General features: G+C 33.4%; 2 protein-coding genes across 4 annotated transcripts; both read left to right on the forward strand.

Moving 5' to 3' along the window:
• The first annotated feature begins 617 nt into the window (after positions 1-617).
• On the forward strand, positions 618-3,550 carry LOC18053660 (E3 ubiquitin-protein ligase RMA3). 3 transcript variants are annotated; one of them, XM_024177621.1, is made up of 2 exons: positions 618-843; positions 2,585-3,550. In XM_024177621.1, the coding sequence occupies exon 2, from the start codon at positions 2,596-2,598 to the stop codon at positions 3,376-3,378; it is 783 nt and encodes a 260-aa protein (XP_024033389.1). In that variant the 5' UTR covers positions 618-843; positions 2,585-2,595; the 3' UTR covers positions 3,379-3,550. The 3 variants fall into 3 exon arrangements, with proteins under 3 accessions (XP_024033389.1, XP_006451894.1, XP_024033390.1); XM_006451831.2 differs by having other exon boundaries at positions 618-839; XM_024177622.1 differs by lacking the exon at positions 618-843 and adding an exon at positions 876-894.
• A 10,252-nt stretch (positions 3,551-13,802) lies between these two features.
• On the forward strand, positions 13,803-15,489 carry LOC18053662 (expansin-A12). The gene is made up of 3 exons (XM_006451834.2): positions 13,803-14,163; positions 14,635-14,944; positions 15,062-15,489. Exons 1-3 carry the CDS (start codon positions 13,983-13,985, stop codon positions 15,372-15,374), a joined length of 804 nt encoding a protein of 267 aa, XP_006451897.2. The 5' UTR covers positions 13,803-13,982; the 3' UTR covers positions 15,375-15,489.
• The last annotated feature ends 152 nt before the right edge of the window (positions 15,490-15,641 follow it).

A 15,641-nucleotide genomic window follows, 5' to 3' on the forward strand; every position in this document is an offset into this window, starting at 1 on the left:
AATATATATATAACATGCTTAACTTCAAGGAAGTAATAACTATTTACATTAAAAAATAAATTAAATTTTAAGCATGTCTTCATTTAGGGATTTAAATTTAAAATTGAGTCGCTTAGTTTTCTATAACAAGATAAGATTTGATTAATTTTATATGAGTAATGATACATCCACAAACTCTTGTACAAACTTATTTTATACAAATTGATGTGGCATGATAAGATTGGTAGAATTAAATATCACTTGGCCCACATAATTTATTTTTATTAATTTATATTTTCATTCAACCAATGAATTAATGCCACGTCAATTTGTATAAAATAAATTTATATAAAAATTTGTGGCTGTATCATTACTCATTTTATATTCTTATCCAAATAATTGTTAATGATATTTTTTTAAAAAAATTAATAAAAAAAAATCAGTTCACCGCCAAATCTAAATTTGTTTACTGTTTAGCCCTGCTGGTGTGCGCGGTCAATTTCTATGTTTGACGTGGCAATATCATCCATATGTGAAACACATTAATTAATTACATAATTTTATTGGAAAGTGTGAGAGGAAAATGACTGGTCCAATCACCGATGTGCCAATAAATACAAGATACAAGACGCGGTTTTCACAATACTTCCATTTTTAATACAAACTCAACAGCCATTACATATAGCCGCTGTTTGTGCAGACACAAAATCCCCCAACGCCACCAAACGAAACATCTAATAAATTTTTATACACATTTATCTTCTTCTAGCTTTTTATCTATCTTTATTTCAATTTTGAGTTTTTTTTTCCTTATTTCTGAATCTCTGTTTCAATCTTGTTTCAGCCCTCTTTGCATATCAGTAAGTTAATGATCTCTCTATCTCTTTGTCATTGTTTCTTTGTTTTTCTTTCTGGGTATTGTTTTCCTCTCTCTCTCTCTCTCTCTCTCTCTTTTTCTTTTGTGATGATGCTTTTATAGTGCTTGGTTTCTGTATTTGGTTGTCGAATGTATGACCCTTTTCCCCATATTTGTAATGTTGCTTATGGAGTATTTTTAACTTTTATTATGCAATGATTTGGTTCATGTGGCCCCAATTTTTTTTTGTCAAATTTTGAGGCTTGATAACAGAAAGATTCATGGGCGTGATTCCTTTTTTTAGGGTATTTGGAAGTTTAAATATTGTTGTTAATTTCCATATCATTTTGATTGAGGAAAAAAAATGGTGACTGGAATCCACACGTACATTTCCTGTTTTCATTCCTTAAGTTTCCACTGAAATCACTAGGCCAGATTAATTTTTTGATTCTTTGAGGGAGATGCGTTAGGTTAATGATTAAAAATTAATCGTTAATTTTAGCTGTTTATTCATTGTGATTCTATGAGCATTATGTTGGAAAAGATCTTTTGACTGAAATTTTTTTTGAAGTTTGCGTATGATGTGTTGAACTTGGACTTGAATTTTGCATGTTTTTATTAAAGAAATGAATGATTTTATATCTTGGTATTTTTCACATCTCAATGTGTTTTTTCCCATTCTTTTTTTTTGTTTTGTTTTGTCAGGAATCTGTTCCTGAAAGTAAAAATAAAAGCTCATTTGTATGCTTTTGTATCCCTAGTGTTGGTCTTGATTGGAATTCTTTTGGGTTGGGGGGGGGGGGGGGGTGGGGAGAAGAAGAATGAATTTTTCTTTCTTTGGGTTTAATTTTTGTTATGGATGCAGGTTTGAGAGATTCCATTAAAGTTGAGGGTTAGGTTATACGGCTATGCTGTAAAACTTGTTCCGATAATTTGCGTGGTTACAATGAATCATTTGTTAGTTTTCCAATTTAAATTTTCTTTACTGTTAAACCCTTTCTCGCCCTGCACTGTGTGAAAGAAAGTACTGCAAAAGTACATATTTTGCCTGACATCTGAGTTACCAAGATATTTATGATGTAGCCATGGTATGGGAAAAGAGAATCCATTTAGTTTGTTCTAGATATTAGAATTTTGATATAACTTTTTTGCTCTTAAATGAAAGCTTAGAATTTTGTGTGTGCTTGAAGCATGCTTGAAATTGATATCCCTGAATATGACAGCTTACTGAATGCTAAAGTGCTCCTCTGTTCTTAGAGGTGCTGCATAAAGTTGAGTGTCGGTAGTTTTAGGGACCCATCTTGAATTATGCTGTGAGGACTTTAGTTGTCATCTTTTTTCACTTTTATTTGTTTGGGATGAAGGTGGGTGGGTGCTAGTTCTTTGTTCTTATCATCTATTAAATAGGTCAGTTGAAATTTGTTTGTGCTTGTTTAGTTAATTGACATTTCTTAGTCATGTCATTTCTAATATCATCATATCCTACAATTATTGATTTTACATAATTTGACTTAAGTCTCTTTGCTTTTACTATTTTGCACCGTTTTAGAGGCTTAGGTAATGGAATCACTTGATTTAAATTTTGGCTTTGTAGTGGACTGCTTGCTCGTTGATCTTGCTCATATTAGCCATTTTGTTAGATCTCTTTGTTTCTTGGGCATGTGTCTACACTTTTTCTAGTTTATATTGACGAGTCTATATGCCTATTTCCATAAATAAAAACTAAGGAAACCTCTTTTTTTGTAACAGAGCACATACCCATGGAACAGAACCTCTTTGAGCCTGAGACAGGATATGCAACTGAAGAAGATGCTTCACTCAAGCAGAAATGGAGTCCCACCTCAGCACCTACAAATGTCCCAGAAAAAGATGGTAGCTTCTTTGAGTGTAACATTTGCTTAGACTCAGCCCAGGACCCCGTGGTCACCCTTTGTGGTCACCTGTACTGCTGGCCGTGTATTTACAAGTGGCTTCATGTCCAAACTTCCTCTCTGGATGCAGATGAACAACAGCAGAATTGCCCGGTCTGCAAGGCTAACATCTCTGTTGCTTCATTGGTCCCTCTCTATGGCCGTGGAGGAATCTCTTCTGCATCCGACTCCAAGAAGCCCAATTTGGGTGAGGTCGTACCAAGCAGGCCACATCCTTCTGCCTTGAACACTTCAGTTACTTCTAGTTCCACCTCCACAAGGCATCAAACTCAGCAATTACATTCAGATTTTTTTCAATCACAGGCACCAGCATTTCATAATCCACAGTACTTTCCTCACCATTACGGTAGTCATGCAGCTTTGGCGTCTTCTAGTCTTGGTGGTATGGCAACGATTAGTTTCTTTAATCCACTGATGGGAATGCTAGGAGGGATGACCTTAGAGAGGATCTTTGGGGGTTCTACTACAAGTTTGTTTACGTATCCATCTCAGTCTCTCTTGGTGAGTAACAATCCTAGAATCAGAAGACAGGAAATGGAGCTTGATAAGTCTCTTAACAGAGTATCCTTGTTCCTTTTCTGTTGCCTAGTCCTGTGTCTTCTTTTGTTCTGATCATTTAATCTTTTGGGTTAGTTCTTTATGTTGTAAAAGCTATGAAAGCCAGTGATTAGATTAACCACAGCACAGATGTACGCATACTGTTAGAATTTTTGTTGGAAACTCTATTGCTGCATGTAAATAATAATCATTAATCAGTTGTAATATGAAGCTTGCTATTTTCATCCGTGTTCTTCTTTATGTCTATAGAATTCTATATCTTAAGCTAGTTGTTTCTGTGAAACATATGAGGGATAGCCACTGTACTTATAATCTATATACGTGAAAGGCCACCCAACCCAATAACAAATTTGACCAGATTCAATCAACTTCATTTGGAATGTTTTCACAGTGATTTTTGGAGCTGATTGATTAAAAAATATCATCAATGTACTGTCTCCAATGTTAAACACTTAAAGGCATATTGATTCATTGTCTTGTATTTCTGAGGATGATTTTGATCTAGTCCATGACCTATTATTAGTAAGTATTCGGAAAAGATTGTAGTAGATGCTTGATAATTATTGAGTGATTTATGCTTATTTGTGCAGAACGAAAGAGGGCCTCGAATTAATAAAGCTTGATATATATAATTTGAAATCCAATTCTTACTGATATTACATAATTACTTTCTATTCTTTTTCCCACGGTTATAAACAAACAACAAGCAATCCCTTGATTATGAAATTGGAGTCCTCTTCTCATTTGAGCTTTGCATAAACCTTTACCGTCAAAGTTGTTCTCCATAAAATCAATCAAGCATAATTTTGAGAGAATCACGTGCGCAGCAAGCAAAAGGCAGCTGCCCCTTTTTCCTCTTTATGCCATCTTTATAAAAAGGCTCTTTAGTATGCATTACGCAAGTTGGGTTTGTTAACAACTTAAAACGACGAAACGACGAGTTTCAAAGTTCGCTATGGGTGATGGTGATCGACATCACTGTCAGTTACTCAGTTATATCGAGCTTCTGTATCAGCCTTTTTTATTCTATCCCTTATGGCCTATATACGGCGCCGGTCTCATTGAACAAGAAGATAATTTTTTGGCCGTTAGCTTCAAAGTCCAAACGTCCATTTTAGTTTTCAAACAAGAAGATAATTTACAGTTATGCATACTTTTCTTTGCATTATTGATCATGATGTCAGAGTAGATATTTTTAATGCCAGCAGTGCTACAATACTGGATAATTTGCCCCAACTGGTGTCCGAACAGACACAGCCAAAATGACGTCGTTTTCATGCTTACTCTGACACCTCTTTAAACATAAATATCAACAAGTAAAAAATTTTTAAAATTTATTATTATTATTATTATTTAAAAAATTTAGAAAGATGTTCAAGAGCAATTATTAATCATAACCGATAGGGCTCTTTGAACATATTTTATTTATAATCTGATAGGGATCCAAGTACATCTTCTATATACATTTATAGAATAATCAATTTGTCAGTTACATTCACATTGAAAAATTAAGTTCAAATATTTTTCTTCTTTAAGATGCTCCATGTTGAGTGTTAGAAAATATATATTTATAAAGAAGAAAATTATCATTTTACACTTCAAGTTTTATTAACACCTATACTTTTATGTATTTAAGTTTTTTGTCATTTAATTATTTGTGTTGTATTATAATTAAGTATTTTAGGGGCATCATAGTCATTTCACAATGAACTCTCCATGTTATTTATTATGCTAGTATGATATTGAATGATGCACAGTTGAACTATTCAACTACTGAAAAAGAAATGCTAGCAGTAGTGTTTGCATTAGAAAAATTTCAATCTTATCTCATTGGTTACAAAATAATTATATTCACGGATCATGCTGCTCTTAAATATCTTCTCACAAGAAAGATGCAAAAGCTAGACTAATTCGTTGGGTGTTACTTTTACAGGAATTCGACTTGAAATTTAAAGATAAGAAAGGCACAGAAAATGTTGTGGCAGACCATCTCTCTCGTCTCTATTTTGACACAATTACAGAACTATTAACATTGAATGAGTCATTCCCAGATGAACAATTAATGAGTGTGGAAGTATTACCATGGTATGCTGATATCGTTAATTATCTTGTTACATGTCAACTTCCAGAGCATTGGTCAACTATATTTCGAGACGCTTATACTTTCTGTTCTTCATGTGATAGGTGTCAACGAACGAGGGCATTACATGAAGGAATATGATGTCACTAAATCTAATTTTAGTGGTTGAGATTTTTTATGTATGTGATATCGACTTCATGGGACCATTTCCTCATTCTTTCGGCCATCAATACATATTGGTTGCTGTTAACTACGTATCAAAATGGGTAGAAGCAATTCCATGTAGAACCAATGATCACAAGGTGGTGATAGGATTTTTGAAAAGTAACATTGTTTCACGCTTTGGATTCCATCGAGCGATAATCAGTGATGGTGGTACTCACTTTGGTAACAAAGTATTCAAAGCTCTTTTGACAAAGTATTCAATCACTCACAAAGTGGCGATCCCATATCATCCGCAAACCAGTGGCCAAGTTGAGATCTCCAATCGAGAAATAAAGCACATATTAGAAAAGATGGTGATGCCATACAAAAAAGATTGGTTATTAAGACTTGATGATGCATTATGGGCATATAGAACGACTTTCAAGACCCCGATTGGGATGTCACCCTACATGCTAGTGTATGGAAAAGCCTGCCACCTACTTATGGAACTCGAGCATCGTGCATATTGGGCCATCAAGAAATTCAAATTTGACATGCAGCAAGCTAGCTCAGAAAGAAAATTACAACTGGCAGAACTTGAAGAAATTCGCAATGATGCATACGAAAATGCCAAAATTTATAAACAGCGAATGAAAGTCTTCTATGACAAGCAAATTATGAGAAAATCTTTCACTCTAAGTCAGAAAGTGCTTTTATTCAATTCTCGCTTGCACCTATTCCCAGGTAAGTTACGCTCTCGTTGGCCTGGCTCCTTTATTGTTCATACTGTTTTTCCACATGGGGTAATTGAAATTAAGGACCCAAAGAACGGTATCACATTTAAAGTTAATGGTCAAATATTAAAGCCATATCTAGAGTACCAACCACATAGAGAAGATACCGAAATAAATTTGAGTGACCCACCATATTTGAATTGAGTTTTTTTTTCTTTCTTTTCGGTGATTTGATTTTTCTTTCTTTCTTTCTTTTTATTATTCTTTTGCTAATTGAAATTATTTTTGCATAAGTGTGTTTGTTTAACCATTAAATTTTCTCTTATCATTGTTAATCATGAGTACCATAGCTAAACAGTTCCTCCTGAACATTTTTAAACCACTTCAACGTGAAAAATCTCATCTCAAAAGACAGATTCGATTTTGTAAAACACATCGTATTTGGGCTCTGCAACCACTAGAGTTAGTATTCTATGTTGAGGATTTAGAAAGCCAACTCACAGACATTGAGAGAAGTGTCTACAACATCCAGTTGGAGCTTGAGGTAAATTCAATAAGAGGACGATTTTAATTTTCTTTGTGTGTTTTAATTTATTTTTCTATTTGTGTGCTTTAGTTTGTTACCCCGGTGAAGTGGCGGATAATGGTACTCCGTGACAATCAAGTCGGTTACTTCAGTTTCCCATAATAACTAATATTCTGGGGCGAAGGTATGGACAAAATGAGATTCTGGCAAAGCTTCACAATCGATTCCCTTCACTTCCTTAGAATGCCCTCCTTACAATCTATAAAACTCGGTCCGAACGTATGCGATTGCTCATGAGGAATAACATACCTGCTGACATCCGTTGGTTAATCGAGGTTAAAGTATGATTGACAGGTGAGTTATCTCCAAAATTTATTGCATACATGCCTGGTTATGGTAGGGGAAAGTATGCAAGAAAACGAAGAGCTCGAAGAATTTTTGTTAATTGTCATAAATGTGCCAGAATGAGATACAATAAAAACAAATGTTCTTTAGGAATGGTGTCTAATAATAGGAAAGATAAGATTCAATTCATTAGGGATGGCTTGAATAAGGAGTTATTGGATGATATCCTTTTGTCTCTTGAAACGCATCCCAGTAGATATGTGCAAGGAGCGATTCTCCAGTTATGGTCATTATTCCAGAAAGAGAATCGCTCACGAATTGTTAAGATAACTTGAGAATCGTTCCTTGCACATATCCCAGTGAATGCTCTTTCACTGTCACCAAGATTCTTAAATATGACTTTTTGTTAAGCACTCACAAATTATTTTTGAGAAATATTCTAATGGCAGCTACTCCCAATAGACAATTCAAGAACATTTGTGTGCTTTCTGGATTTAACTATTGCAAATATAAAGAGTTCGTTGAGGCAGTCATAGATCTTGGTTGAAGCATAGTAGAGAGAAAATTACACTTGGTGTATGGAGGAGGTAACCGAGGATTATTAAAATTGGTCTCAGAAGCTGTTTTTGTCAAAGGAAGTCAAGTGTTAGGCATCATTCCAACCCACCGACTGGAGAAGAGTTAGTCGTCTCAGGTATGCAAGAAAGAATAACTGAAATGCTTAATCATACTGATACTTTTATTCTTCTTCCAGGAGATTTTGCAACACTAGAGGCATTTATCCCACTAGCATCTTGGGCCCATCTGCATATTCACCAGAAACCCATCGGTTTGTTAAATGTCAATAATTTTTATGATGGCTTTATCACATTTCTTAATCATGCAATAAAAAACTATTTCATTCCTTCCACAGCAAAAAAGCTTTTTATTTGTGCTCACACTGCTAATGAGCTACTTGATCTGTTACAAGCTTATAAACCGGATCCAGACCCCTAGACCTTGGTGTTGGAGCATCCAAATAATAACGGTAACAGTAGCCACAGTAAGAAGTACAAATTAGATTTAACTCTCTGCCTGTAAATATTTTCTTCTGTGTTGCACCACCCAGGTGATGTCTTCTAAACTCTACTTTTTTCCTTTAAAACATTGAGGACAATGTTTCGTTCTGGTTGGGGGTAAGGAATAGTCGACAATTGTGGAATCTTGTTTAAATTTTTACTAATTTTTTGTTATAGAAACTAACTGTTACTAGCTTTTTATGTTGAAGATGATTGAATATGGAGTATAGTTACTCTAGAAACACATCTTCTTCGTTAAAAAAAAAACAAAAAAAAAATTCAGATATTTTCTTTTTCTTTATTAATTTTTTTTACAATCATTTTTTTCTTTATAATTTCTCCTTTATAAATATACACTTTCAAATTTTTTGAGTCGAAGATAGCTGAATATGGAGTGTAGTGCCTCTAGAAATGCATCTTCTTAGTTAAAAAAAAAAAAATTCTTTTTCTATCATTCTAAGTGTAACTTTTCTAATTAGTTTTTCTGCATTATTTTCATATTTCTGCATGCATATTTTCCTTTCATGTTTAGAATAGGTTGGAAGGTAAAATATTGTTTTAAAAAAAAATTGTGTGATTTGTTTTAACATTGGATGACATGATGAATTTCAAATTTTAGTATTTGTATTATCTTTGGTCTTAAGTGATGTTACGTTATGTTTGCTACTCTACATGTTGATGTCGGAGACAAATATGAGTTGCTTGAAGGAATGAACATGTCATCATAAGTACCAAGTGAGTTTTTGAGCCTATTATTTTTCTTGGAGAGTAACTCGTTTGCTCATTCTTTATACAACTTAGCAGTTTATTATTTTATACACGATCTCTAGATTTCTTTTGAGTTAACCCTAAAAAAAAATTGTAAAATTAAAAAAAATGTGTGTTGCTACATTTGGAGGCCTATCTAACTAGTAGATATGGAAGATTATTTAGATCTCTAAAAGACGATGGAAATGCCATGTTTGATCCGTTTGAGCCTTTCTAGCCATCCCTTTTGTGAAATATCCATAGTTAACCCTTTAAAAAAAAAAGTGTTTTCTTTGTCAAACTTATTATCTTGACCCACTCCGATTTGGAGTATTACCCGATATCTTACAAGTTCCATCACCTATTTATGTTTGAGAAGAATGTTAATAATTATTTTGTTCAGTGAAGTTGTGCCAAACAAAAAAAAAATTGTTGTTAAAAAAAAATAATAGGTGAAATCCATCTTGCAAGTTCCAAAAAAATAAAAAATAAAAAATCTCTATATTTTTCTCAAACATACACTTTGTTTTCCTTATTTTTCCTTCTTTGTTAGCCATGTCCCTAACCTACGTTACATCCTAATAAAAGTCCTTAATTTTAGGGAACTATAGTATGAAGTAGAAGCTAGTTATATGGGCTAAAAAATTGTAGTGGTGCATAAAAAAATAATAAATCAATAAATTTGGTTACTAGCATTTTTATTTGACTTGAGATCTTATTATTTCTAAGCTGAGGGCATATTTCTTTCATCTTGGTGAGAGCATGTGACATCACTTCTTTATTATTTTCTCTCAATTACCATTCATTGGAGTGACTATTTTTATTAGGTTTAATGCTGCGTTTACTTTTTGGATTGGAGTGGGAATCCTGAGGAGTGAGAATCCTTGGATTAGGAGTGTGGAGTGGGAGTGGGAGTATGGTGTTTATTTAGACTAAATGAAAGTATGGATTGTCAATTAGAATCCCAATTATTTGTTTACTTTGTCTTGGATTGGGAGTAAATTGTTTTAAATTATAATTTTATCCTTATGTACAGAATTATAATTTGTAATTAAAAAATTAATAAAAAATATATTTGGAAAATAAAATAAATATTTTATTATATTTATAAATTAATAATAATTACTAATATTCTTAATTATGTAAATCATAATTTTTATTAATTTAAATTTAAATTATGTGAATAAAAATTATTAATAATAGCAACACAAATGAAATATTATTATTGATAATATAGTACAAAATTAATATTTTTTAGAATAAAATATTTATTATTATTAATTAAATAAATAATTAATATTTATTAAAATTAATGTTTAATATTATTAATTTAAATATAATATTTATTTATTTTTATTTTATTAAATTTAATAAAATAAACATGATATAATTATTATTTTTAATAAATATGATATTATTTATTTATGTTATTAAATATTATTTATTTATTTTAATTTTAATTATAAGGATAAAATGGGAAGAGGGGGGAGTGGATTCCTACTCCCACCTCCCTCCATGGGAGTGAGAATCCCACTCCCCACTCCAAAATTGAGTGGGACCCACGGATTCCCACTCCCACTCCCCCCTTTTTTAAGGTAAGTAAACGCTGGAGTGGGAGGAATTCACACTTCACACTCCCACTCCAGCAAGTAAACACTACCTAATTTCTTTGTGAGACTGTCACTACTTTCAGTGAGATTTTGAGGTTTGACATGTCATTCTTGAAAGTAGTTATGACAAAGTTCACTGGGCTGATTCATGTGGATAGTTGATGTGGGTGTGATGTTTCTTTAGACTGGAGATAACGCTTATACTTTTATTTGCTTACTATCATTAGTCTGATTGAATAAACATGATTGTTAAAAAAAAATCATTTTGGATTTGAATTTTGTTTTCGCTTTATTTGCTAGGGACTAACAATAAGCTGATTGTGGGGTGTGTTGAATGTTAGAAAATATATATTTATAAAGGAGAAAATTGTCATTTTATACTTCAAGTTTTGTTAACACCCTTACTTTTATATATTTAAGCTTCTTGTCATTTAATTATGTGTGTTGTATTATAATTAAGTATTTTATATATTTTAGGGGTATCATAGTCATTTCACAATGAACGAGAGATCAGACGGCAAAACGGACATCACTTTTGAACTTAGGACGATCGAAAATATTAGGAGGAGTATAAAAGAAAAAATGGCACTGTTCACATGTACGGTACTATTCACATGTACGATACTGTCTACGTTACTGTTCACTACACTGTTCATATAGACGGATCGATGACGTGGCATTGACCGATGATGTGGCATTGACTGATGAGGTGTCACAATCTTGTTGGACTAAAATTCTTATGCACTGTTGATTGGTGATGTGGCAGCATGTTAGTGGACCAAAAATTATGCGTACGGTACATGCATATACACAGGATTATTTTCAACCAAACCGCATTATTGTTCAAGCCGAGTCAAACCGTGTCACTGTTCAAACCACGTGGTCAAACAGCGTGGTCAAATCACGTGGTCAAACCGCGTACTGTTGACGGATGACATGGCGTAATCATGAGCGTCCAAACTGTTTTTAATCCAATAACTATAATTTACTCAATGTATCTATAGAAAAGGGGCCTCCCCCCCTCCCCCCCAATTGGATATTCTGAATCCATTTTTTGACTCCATTTTCTGTAATTCCTTCTCTATCTTGTATTTTCTACGTATTTTAATAAATTCTCATTTTGCCCCTAGTTCAATTATGAGTAGTTAATTTTCTTTCAAGTTTGGGTTGAAGGTGAAGTCTCAACATGTGTCATGGGCTTTATTTGGTAAATTTATTTTCTCTTCCCCTCTAATTTTTGTGGATGTTTTGACTTCTCGTCGACAAATAATAATAATCTTGTCTAGATACTGTCTTGATTTCACCGGCTCCCTAGTACAAGGTTATTATTATTTGGCACGATAAGCCCTTAGCACCAAATTGATTAGAGTGTGGTTCGTGAGGTGTGGATTTCCCCTTCATGATTTAATTGGCATTAATAAGGAATATTTAGCCTATGATACATGTTGATACGGATCCAGATACCCAAGTACGTCATTTCAATAGATTTCTCTTCAATTTATTCTCGCCATTTCAATTCCAATTTTAGGATAATCTAAATCACTTTCACCAAAAATCCAACTACCCTCATACAAAATTAATTCTACATACAATTAGAATCAACCTCCTCGTGGGATCGACACTCGTCACCATTAATCTATTCTACAATAGATTCGTGCACTTGCGAGTTCAATAAAATTTGCACAACACTCTATTGATCAATTTATTAATTAAGCTTTGGTCTTAAGGCCCTCTTATATATCCATCACATGCCCTTTAATGTTAGAGGAATATTTTTATATCTTAATGAAATCGATAAAAATGTTTATAAATCAGTTGATAGCTGTTCAAGCTTCTTCTTCAGAATAATGATGATGATGATGATGATAAGAAGAAGAAAAAGAAGAAGAAGAAGCTTCGTATTTCTTGAAATATAATCAAGGAACAATTATTTGTAGCCTGTTAATACATTCTCTTGCTTCCTCCACAAGAAACAGAAAGAGCCCAAGATATGTAATTTTATCTACCAATAAGTCTCCCCTTTTAACTGCAATTTGCATCACATTCCTCTCCCAAGATCATTAATATTTTATAACATATTAATTTTTTTTTATCACAAATACCTTTGCATGTAATATTAAAAATCTGCAATTTGTAATATTTTATAAGCATACATCTGCTACTTATTTAAAAATCTTTGGTATCAATAAGTGTTGAACCTCATGAACGATTTAGAACAACTCAATACAGGTGCTTAGATCGTTCACCATCTGGACAACACGTAAAGAATCCAACTCAATAATTAGCAAAGTCAAAGCAATTCCTCCAAAAAAAGTGGTATGTTCAATTGTTTTAATCTATTAGTACTCTTAAAAAGGTAAGTCTAATTTTTGTTTAAAATTATTGAAACGAGATACGTATAGAATTTTTTTTTTAATTTTTATCTTAATTTTTGCATATATGGGAAGTAACCCACCTCAATGTACTATAGTTTGTGACTCATCATTGAAAATTATAACTTCTAAAAGAAGAGAAAACTTATTTTTGCAAGACAGATTAAAAAATTCGAACTTTTGACTTCAATAATGAAGCAAGAATGTACTCACAGACCTCTACCTGGAGAGATCAATCTTAGTTTTCAATTGTACGGATCTCTTCAAGTTTTAATTGACCTCGATCTAAATTCCACATTGAGCAAAGTCATTTCATGTAACTACTTTTTAAGATTCTGTTAAATTTTTATTTTATTTTATTTTTTTTCTGAGTCTTGAGTGGGTCTCAACTGTAGAAAGTATTTTTAAGCCCATATCATAACTTAGACTAATCATCTCTCGCACTGGGTCCGACTGTAAAGAGAATTTTTTTTTTTTAAAATTTTCTCATTGTACAACAAACACAGACAAAACATGCGGAATCATACTAGTTCATGGCATTAAGACATAAAATGATCCTGGAAACTAATCACCGACACAAAAGACTTAAAAGCAACGAATAAATAAAACACTACGCATCACATGCACATGCATTAGTGCTCTCACTGTCTCAACTGTTATCCCTAACCTTACTCATTTTTCCGTACTTTATAGGACGTGAAAAAAACGCGGCTTCATACAATATCCAATTGGGAGCTGGCTAAGTTACAGATTCTGTAACATACAGATCCAACTTAGCCAGCTCCTGATTGGTTAGCTAGCTACCAAAATTGTATTTCCTATTTTGACAAATTAAATCCGCCATGCATATGTATATTCACACACGAATCTCTTAATCCTCTTTTGGAAAAATCATTCTAATGTCTAACATGCAATCACCGACAACCGCGTCACGAAAGTCTATATAACAGACGCTTTTCCATGCTGAATTTATTCGTTTGTCTAACTAGCTAGCTAAGATATCTCTTTACAAGATAACTCTTAAGCTTTGATCAGTTTGGTAATGTGTTTGTTTCCTGAGAAAAACAGATATATGGGTCCAGTTGTTGCCGTTGTTCCTCCTCGATTTTGGCACTTTTTCTTGATTTTGAGTATGGGTTTTGTGGGCATCAATGGCCAGGTTAACCGCTGGCTTAATGCTCATGCTACTTACTATGGTGCTGATCAAAGCCCCTCCACTCTTGGTAAATATTCTAATTAATTATTTGCATCCACAAACTAGTTATGCTTTTGTATTGTTACTTTCGTTATTATTAAATGGTGCAAAATTTATATATATATATATATATATATAATTATTTTCAAGTACGGCACCCTCATTTTTTTTAATGTGGAGATACTGTTAAACTGTGGGGTTTAATAGAATTATTTTTTTAATACATTATAAAATCGTGCAGTTTAATAGTATTAGAATATGATTCTATAAAACCGCACGGCTTAAAAGTGTACTCGCATGAGGAAAATGAGAGACTCACACCAAAGAGGGATTATATATATATATATATATATAGTTTAAATTTATGTAAATATTTGGATTGATAATTCTATATCAATTAATTAAGTTTAGATTTATGAAAAATTCTATACGTACTTTGTGTGATCACATGGAAGGTGCACATCAATTTATTATAAACAATTTATGTAAATATTATTAGGAGGAGCTTGTGGGTATGATAACACAATCCACGCTGGATTCGGAGTGAACACAGCCGCCGTGAGTGGTGTTCTTTTCCGGGGCGGCCAAGCCTGCGGCGCTTGCTACCAGTTGATGTGTGACTACAGGGCCGACCCCAAGTGGTGTTTGCGCCACGCCACGGTCACCTTGACAGCCACCAACTTCTGCCCTCCGAATAACCACGGGGGTTGGTGTGACCCTCCCCGCCAACATTTTGACATGTCCATGCCCGCATTCTTCCGAATTGCACGACAAGGCAACGAAGGCATTGTTCCCATACTCTATAAAAGGTAACCATAGAATATACGTTATATGTTATAGCTAATATCAAATTCGCATTTTAAAATGTGACGCACATCATTCATTATTAGTAATCACGAAAGTAATAGCTTATGCATATTGCGTAGGGTGGCGTGCAAGAGGAGAGGGGGAGTGCATTTCACATTGAAGGGGCAGTCAAATTTCAACATGGTGATGTTCTCAAACGTGGGGGGAAGCGGGGACCTGAAGGGTGCATGGGTTAGAGGGTCAAGGACAAAGACATGGATAGCCATGCAAAGAAACTGGGGAGCTAATTGGTCCAGCAGCGTCGACCTTCGAATCCAAAGATTGTCTTTTAAGCTCACTTTGGTTGATGGAAGAACCCAATTGTTCTTCAATGTTGTGCCTTCTTCTTGGAGTTTCGGCCAGACTTTTTCTTCCCGAAATCAGTTTTATTAATGATCTTTATAGTTAAACAGATAATATATTTACTCATTACCTTGTCCAAGAACTGATTGATTTTTTTTCATGGTTCTATAGGACATGCAATTGTAATACATTTTCATTTTTTTCTTTTCTGGCTCTTAAAAAGTGGGAGCAATTATTTCTGTATTTGTTGTTCTATCCAAAATTATCAATAAATTTTAATCGACAGAATAATTTTTTCTACTGACATTTTCCCTTTCATATTGTTCAATTACATTCATTTAATTGAGATAATAAAAT

The sequence above is a fragment of the Citrus clementina genome, unplaced genomic scaffold (assembly GCF_000493195.1).
Source record: "Citrus clementina cultivar Clemenules unplaced genomic scaffold, Citrus_clementina_v1.0 scaffold_1, whole genome shotgun sequence".
NCBI classification, from domain to species: domain Eukaryota; kingdom Viridiplantae; phylum Streptophyta; class Magnoliopsida; order Sapindales; family Rutaceae; genus Citrus; species Citrus x clementina.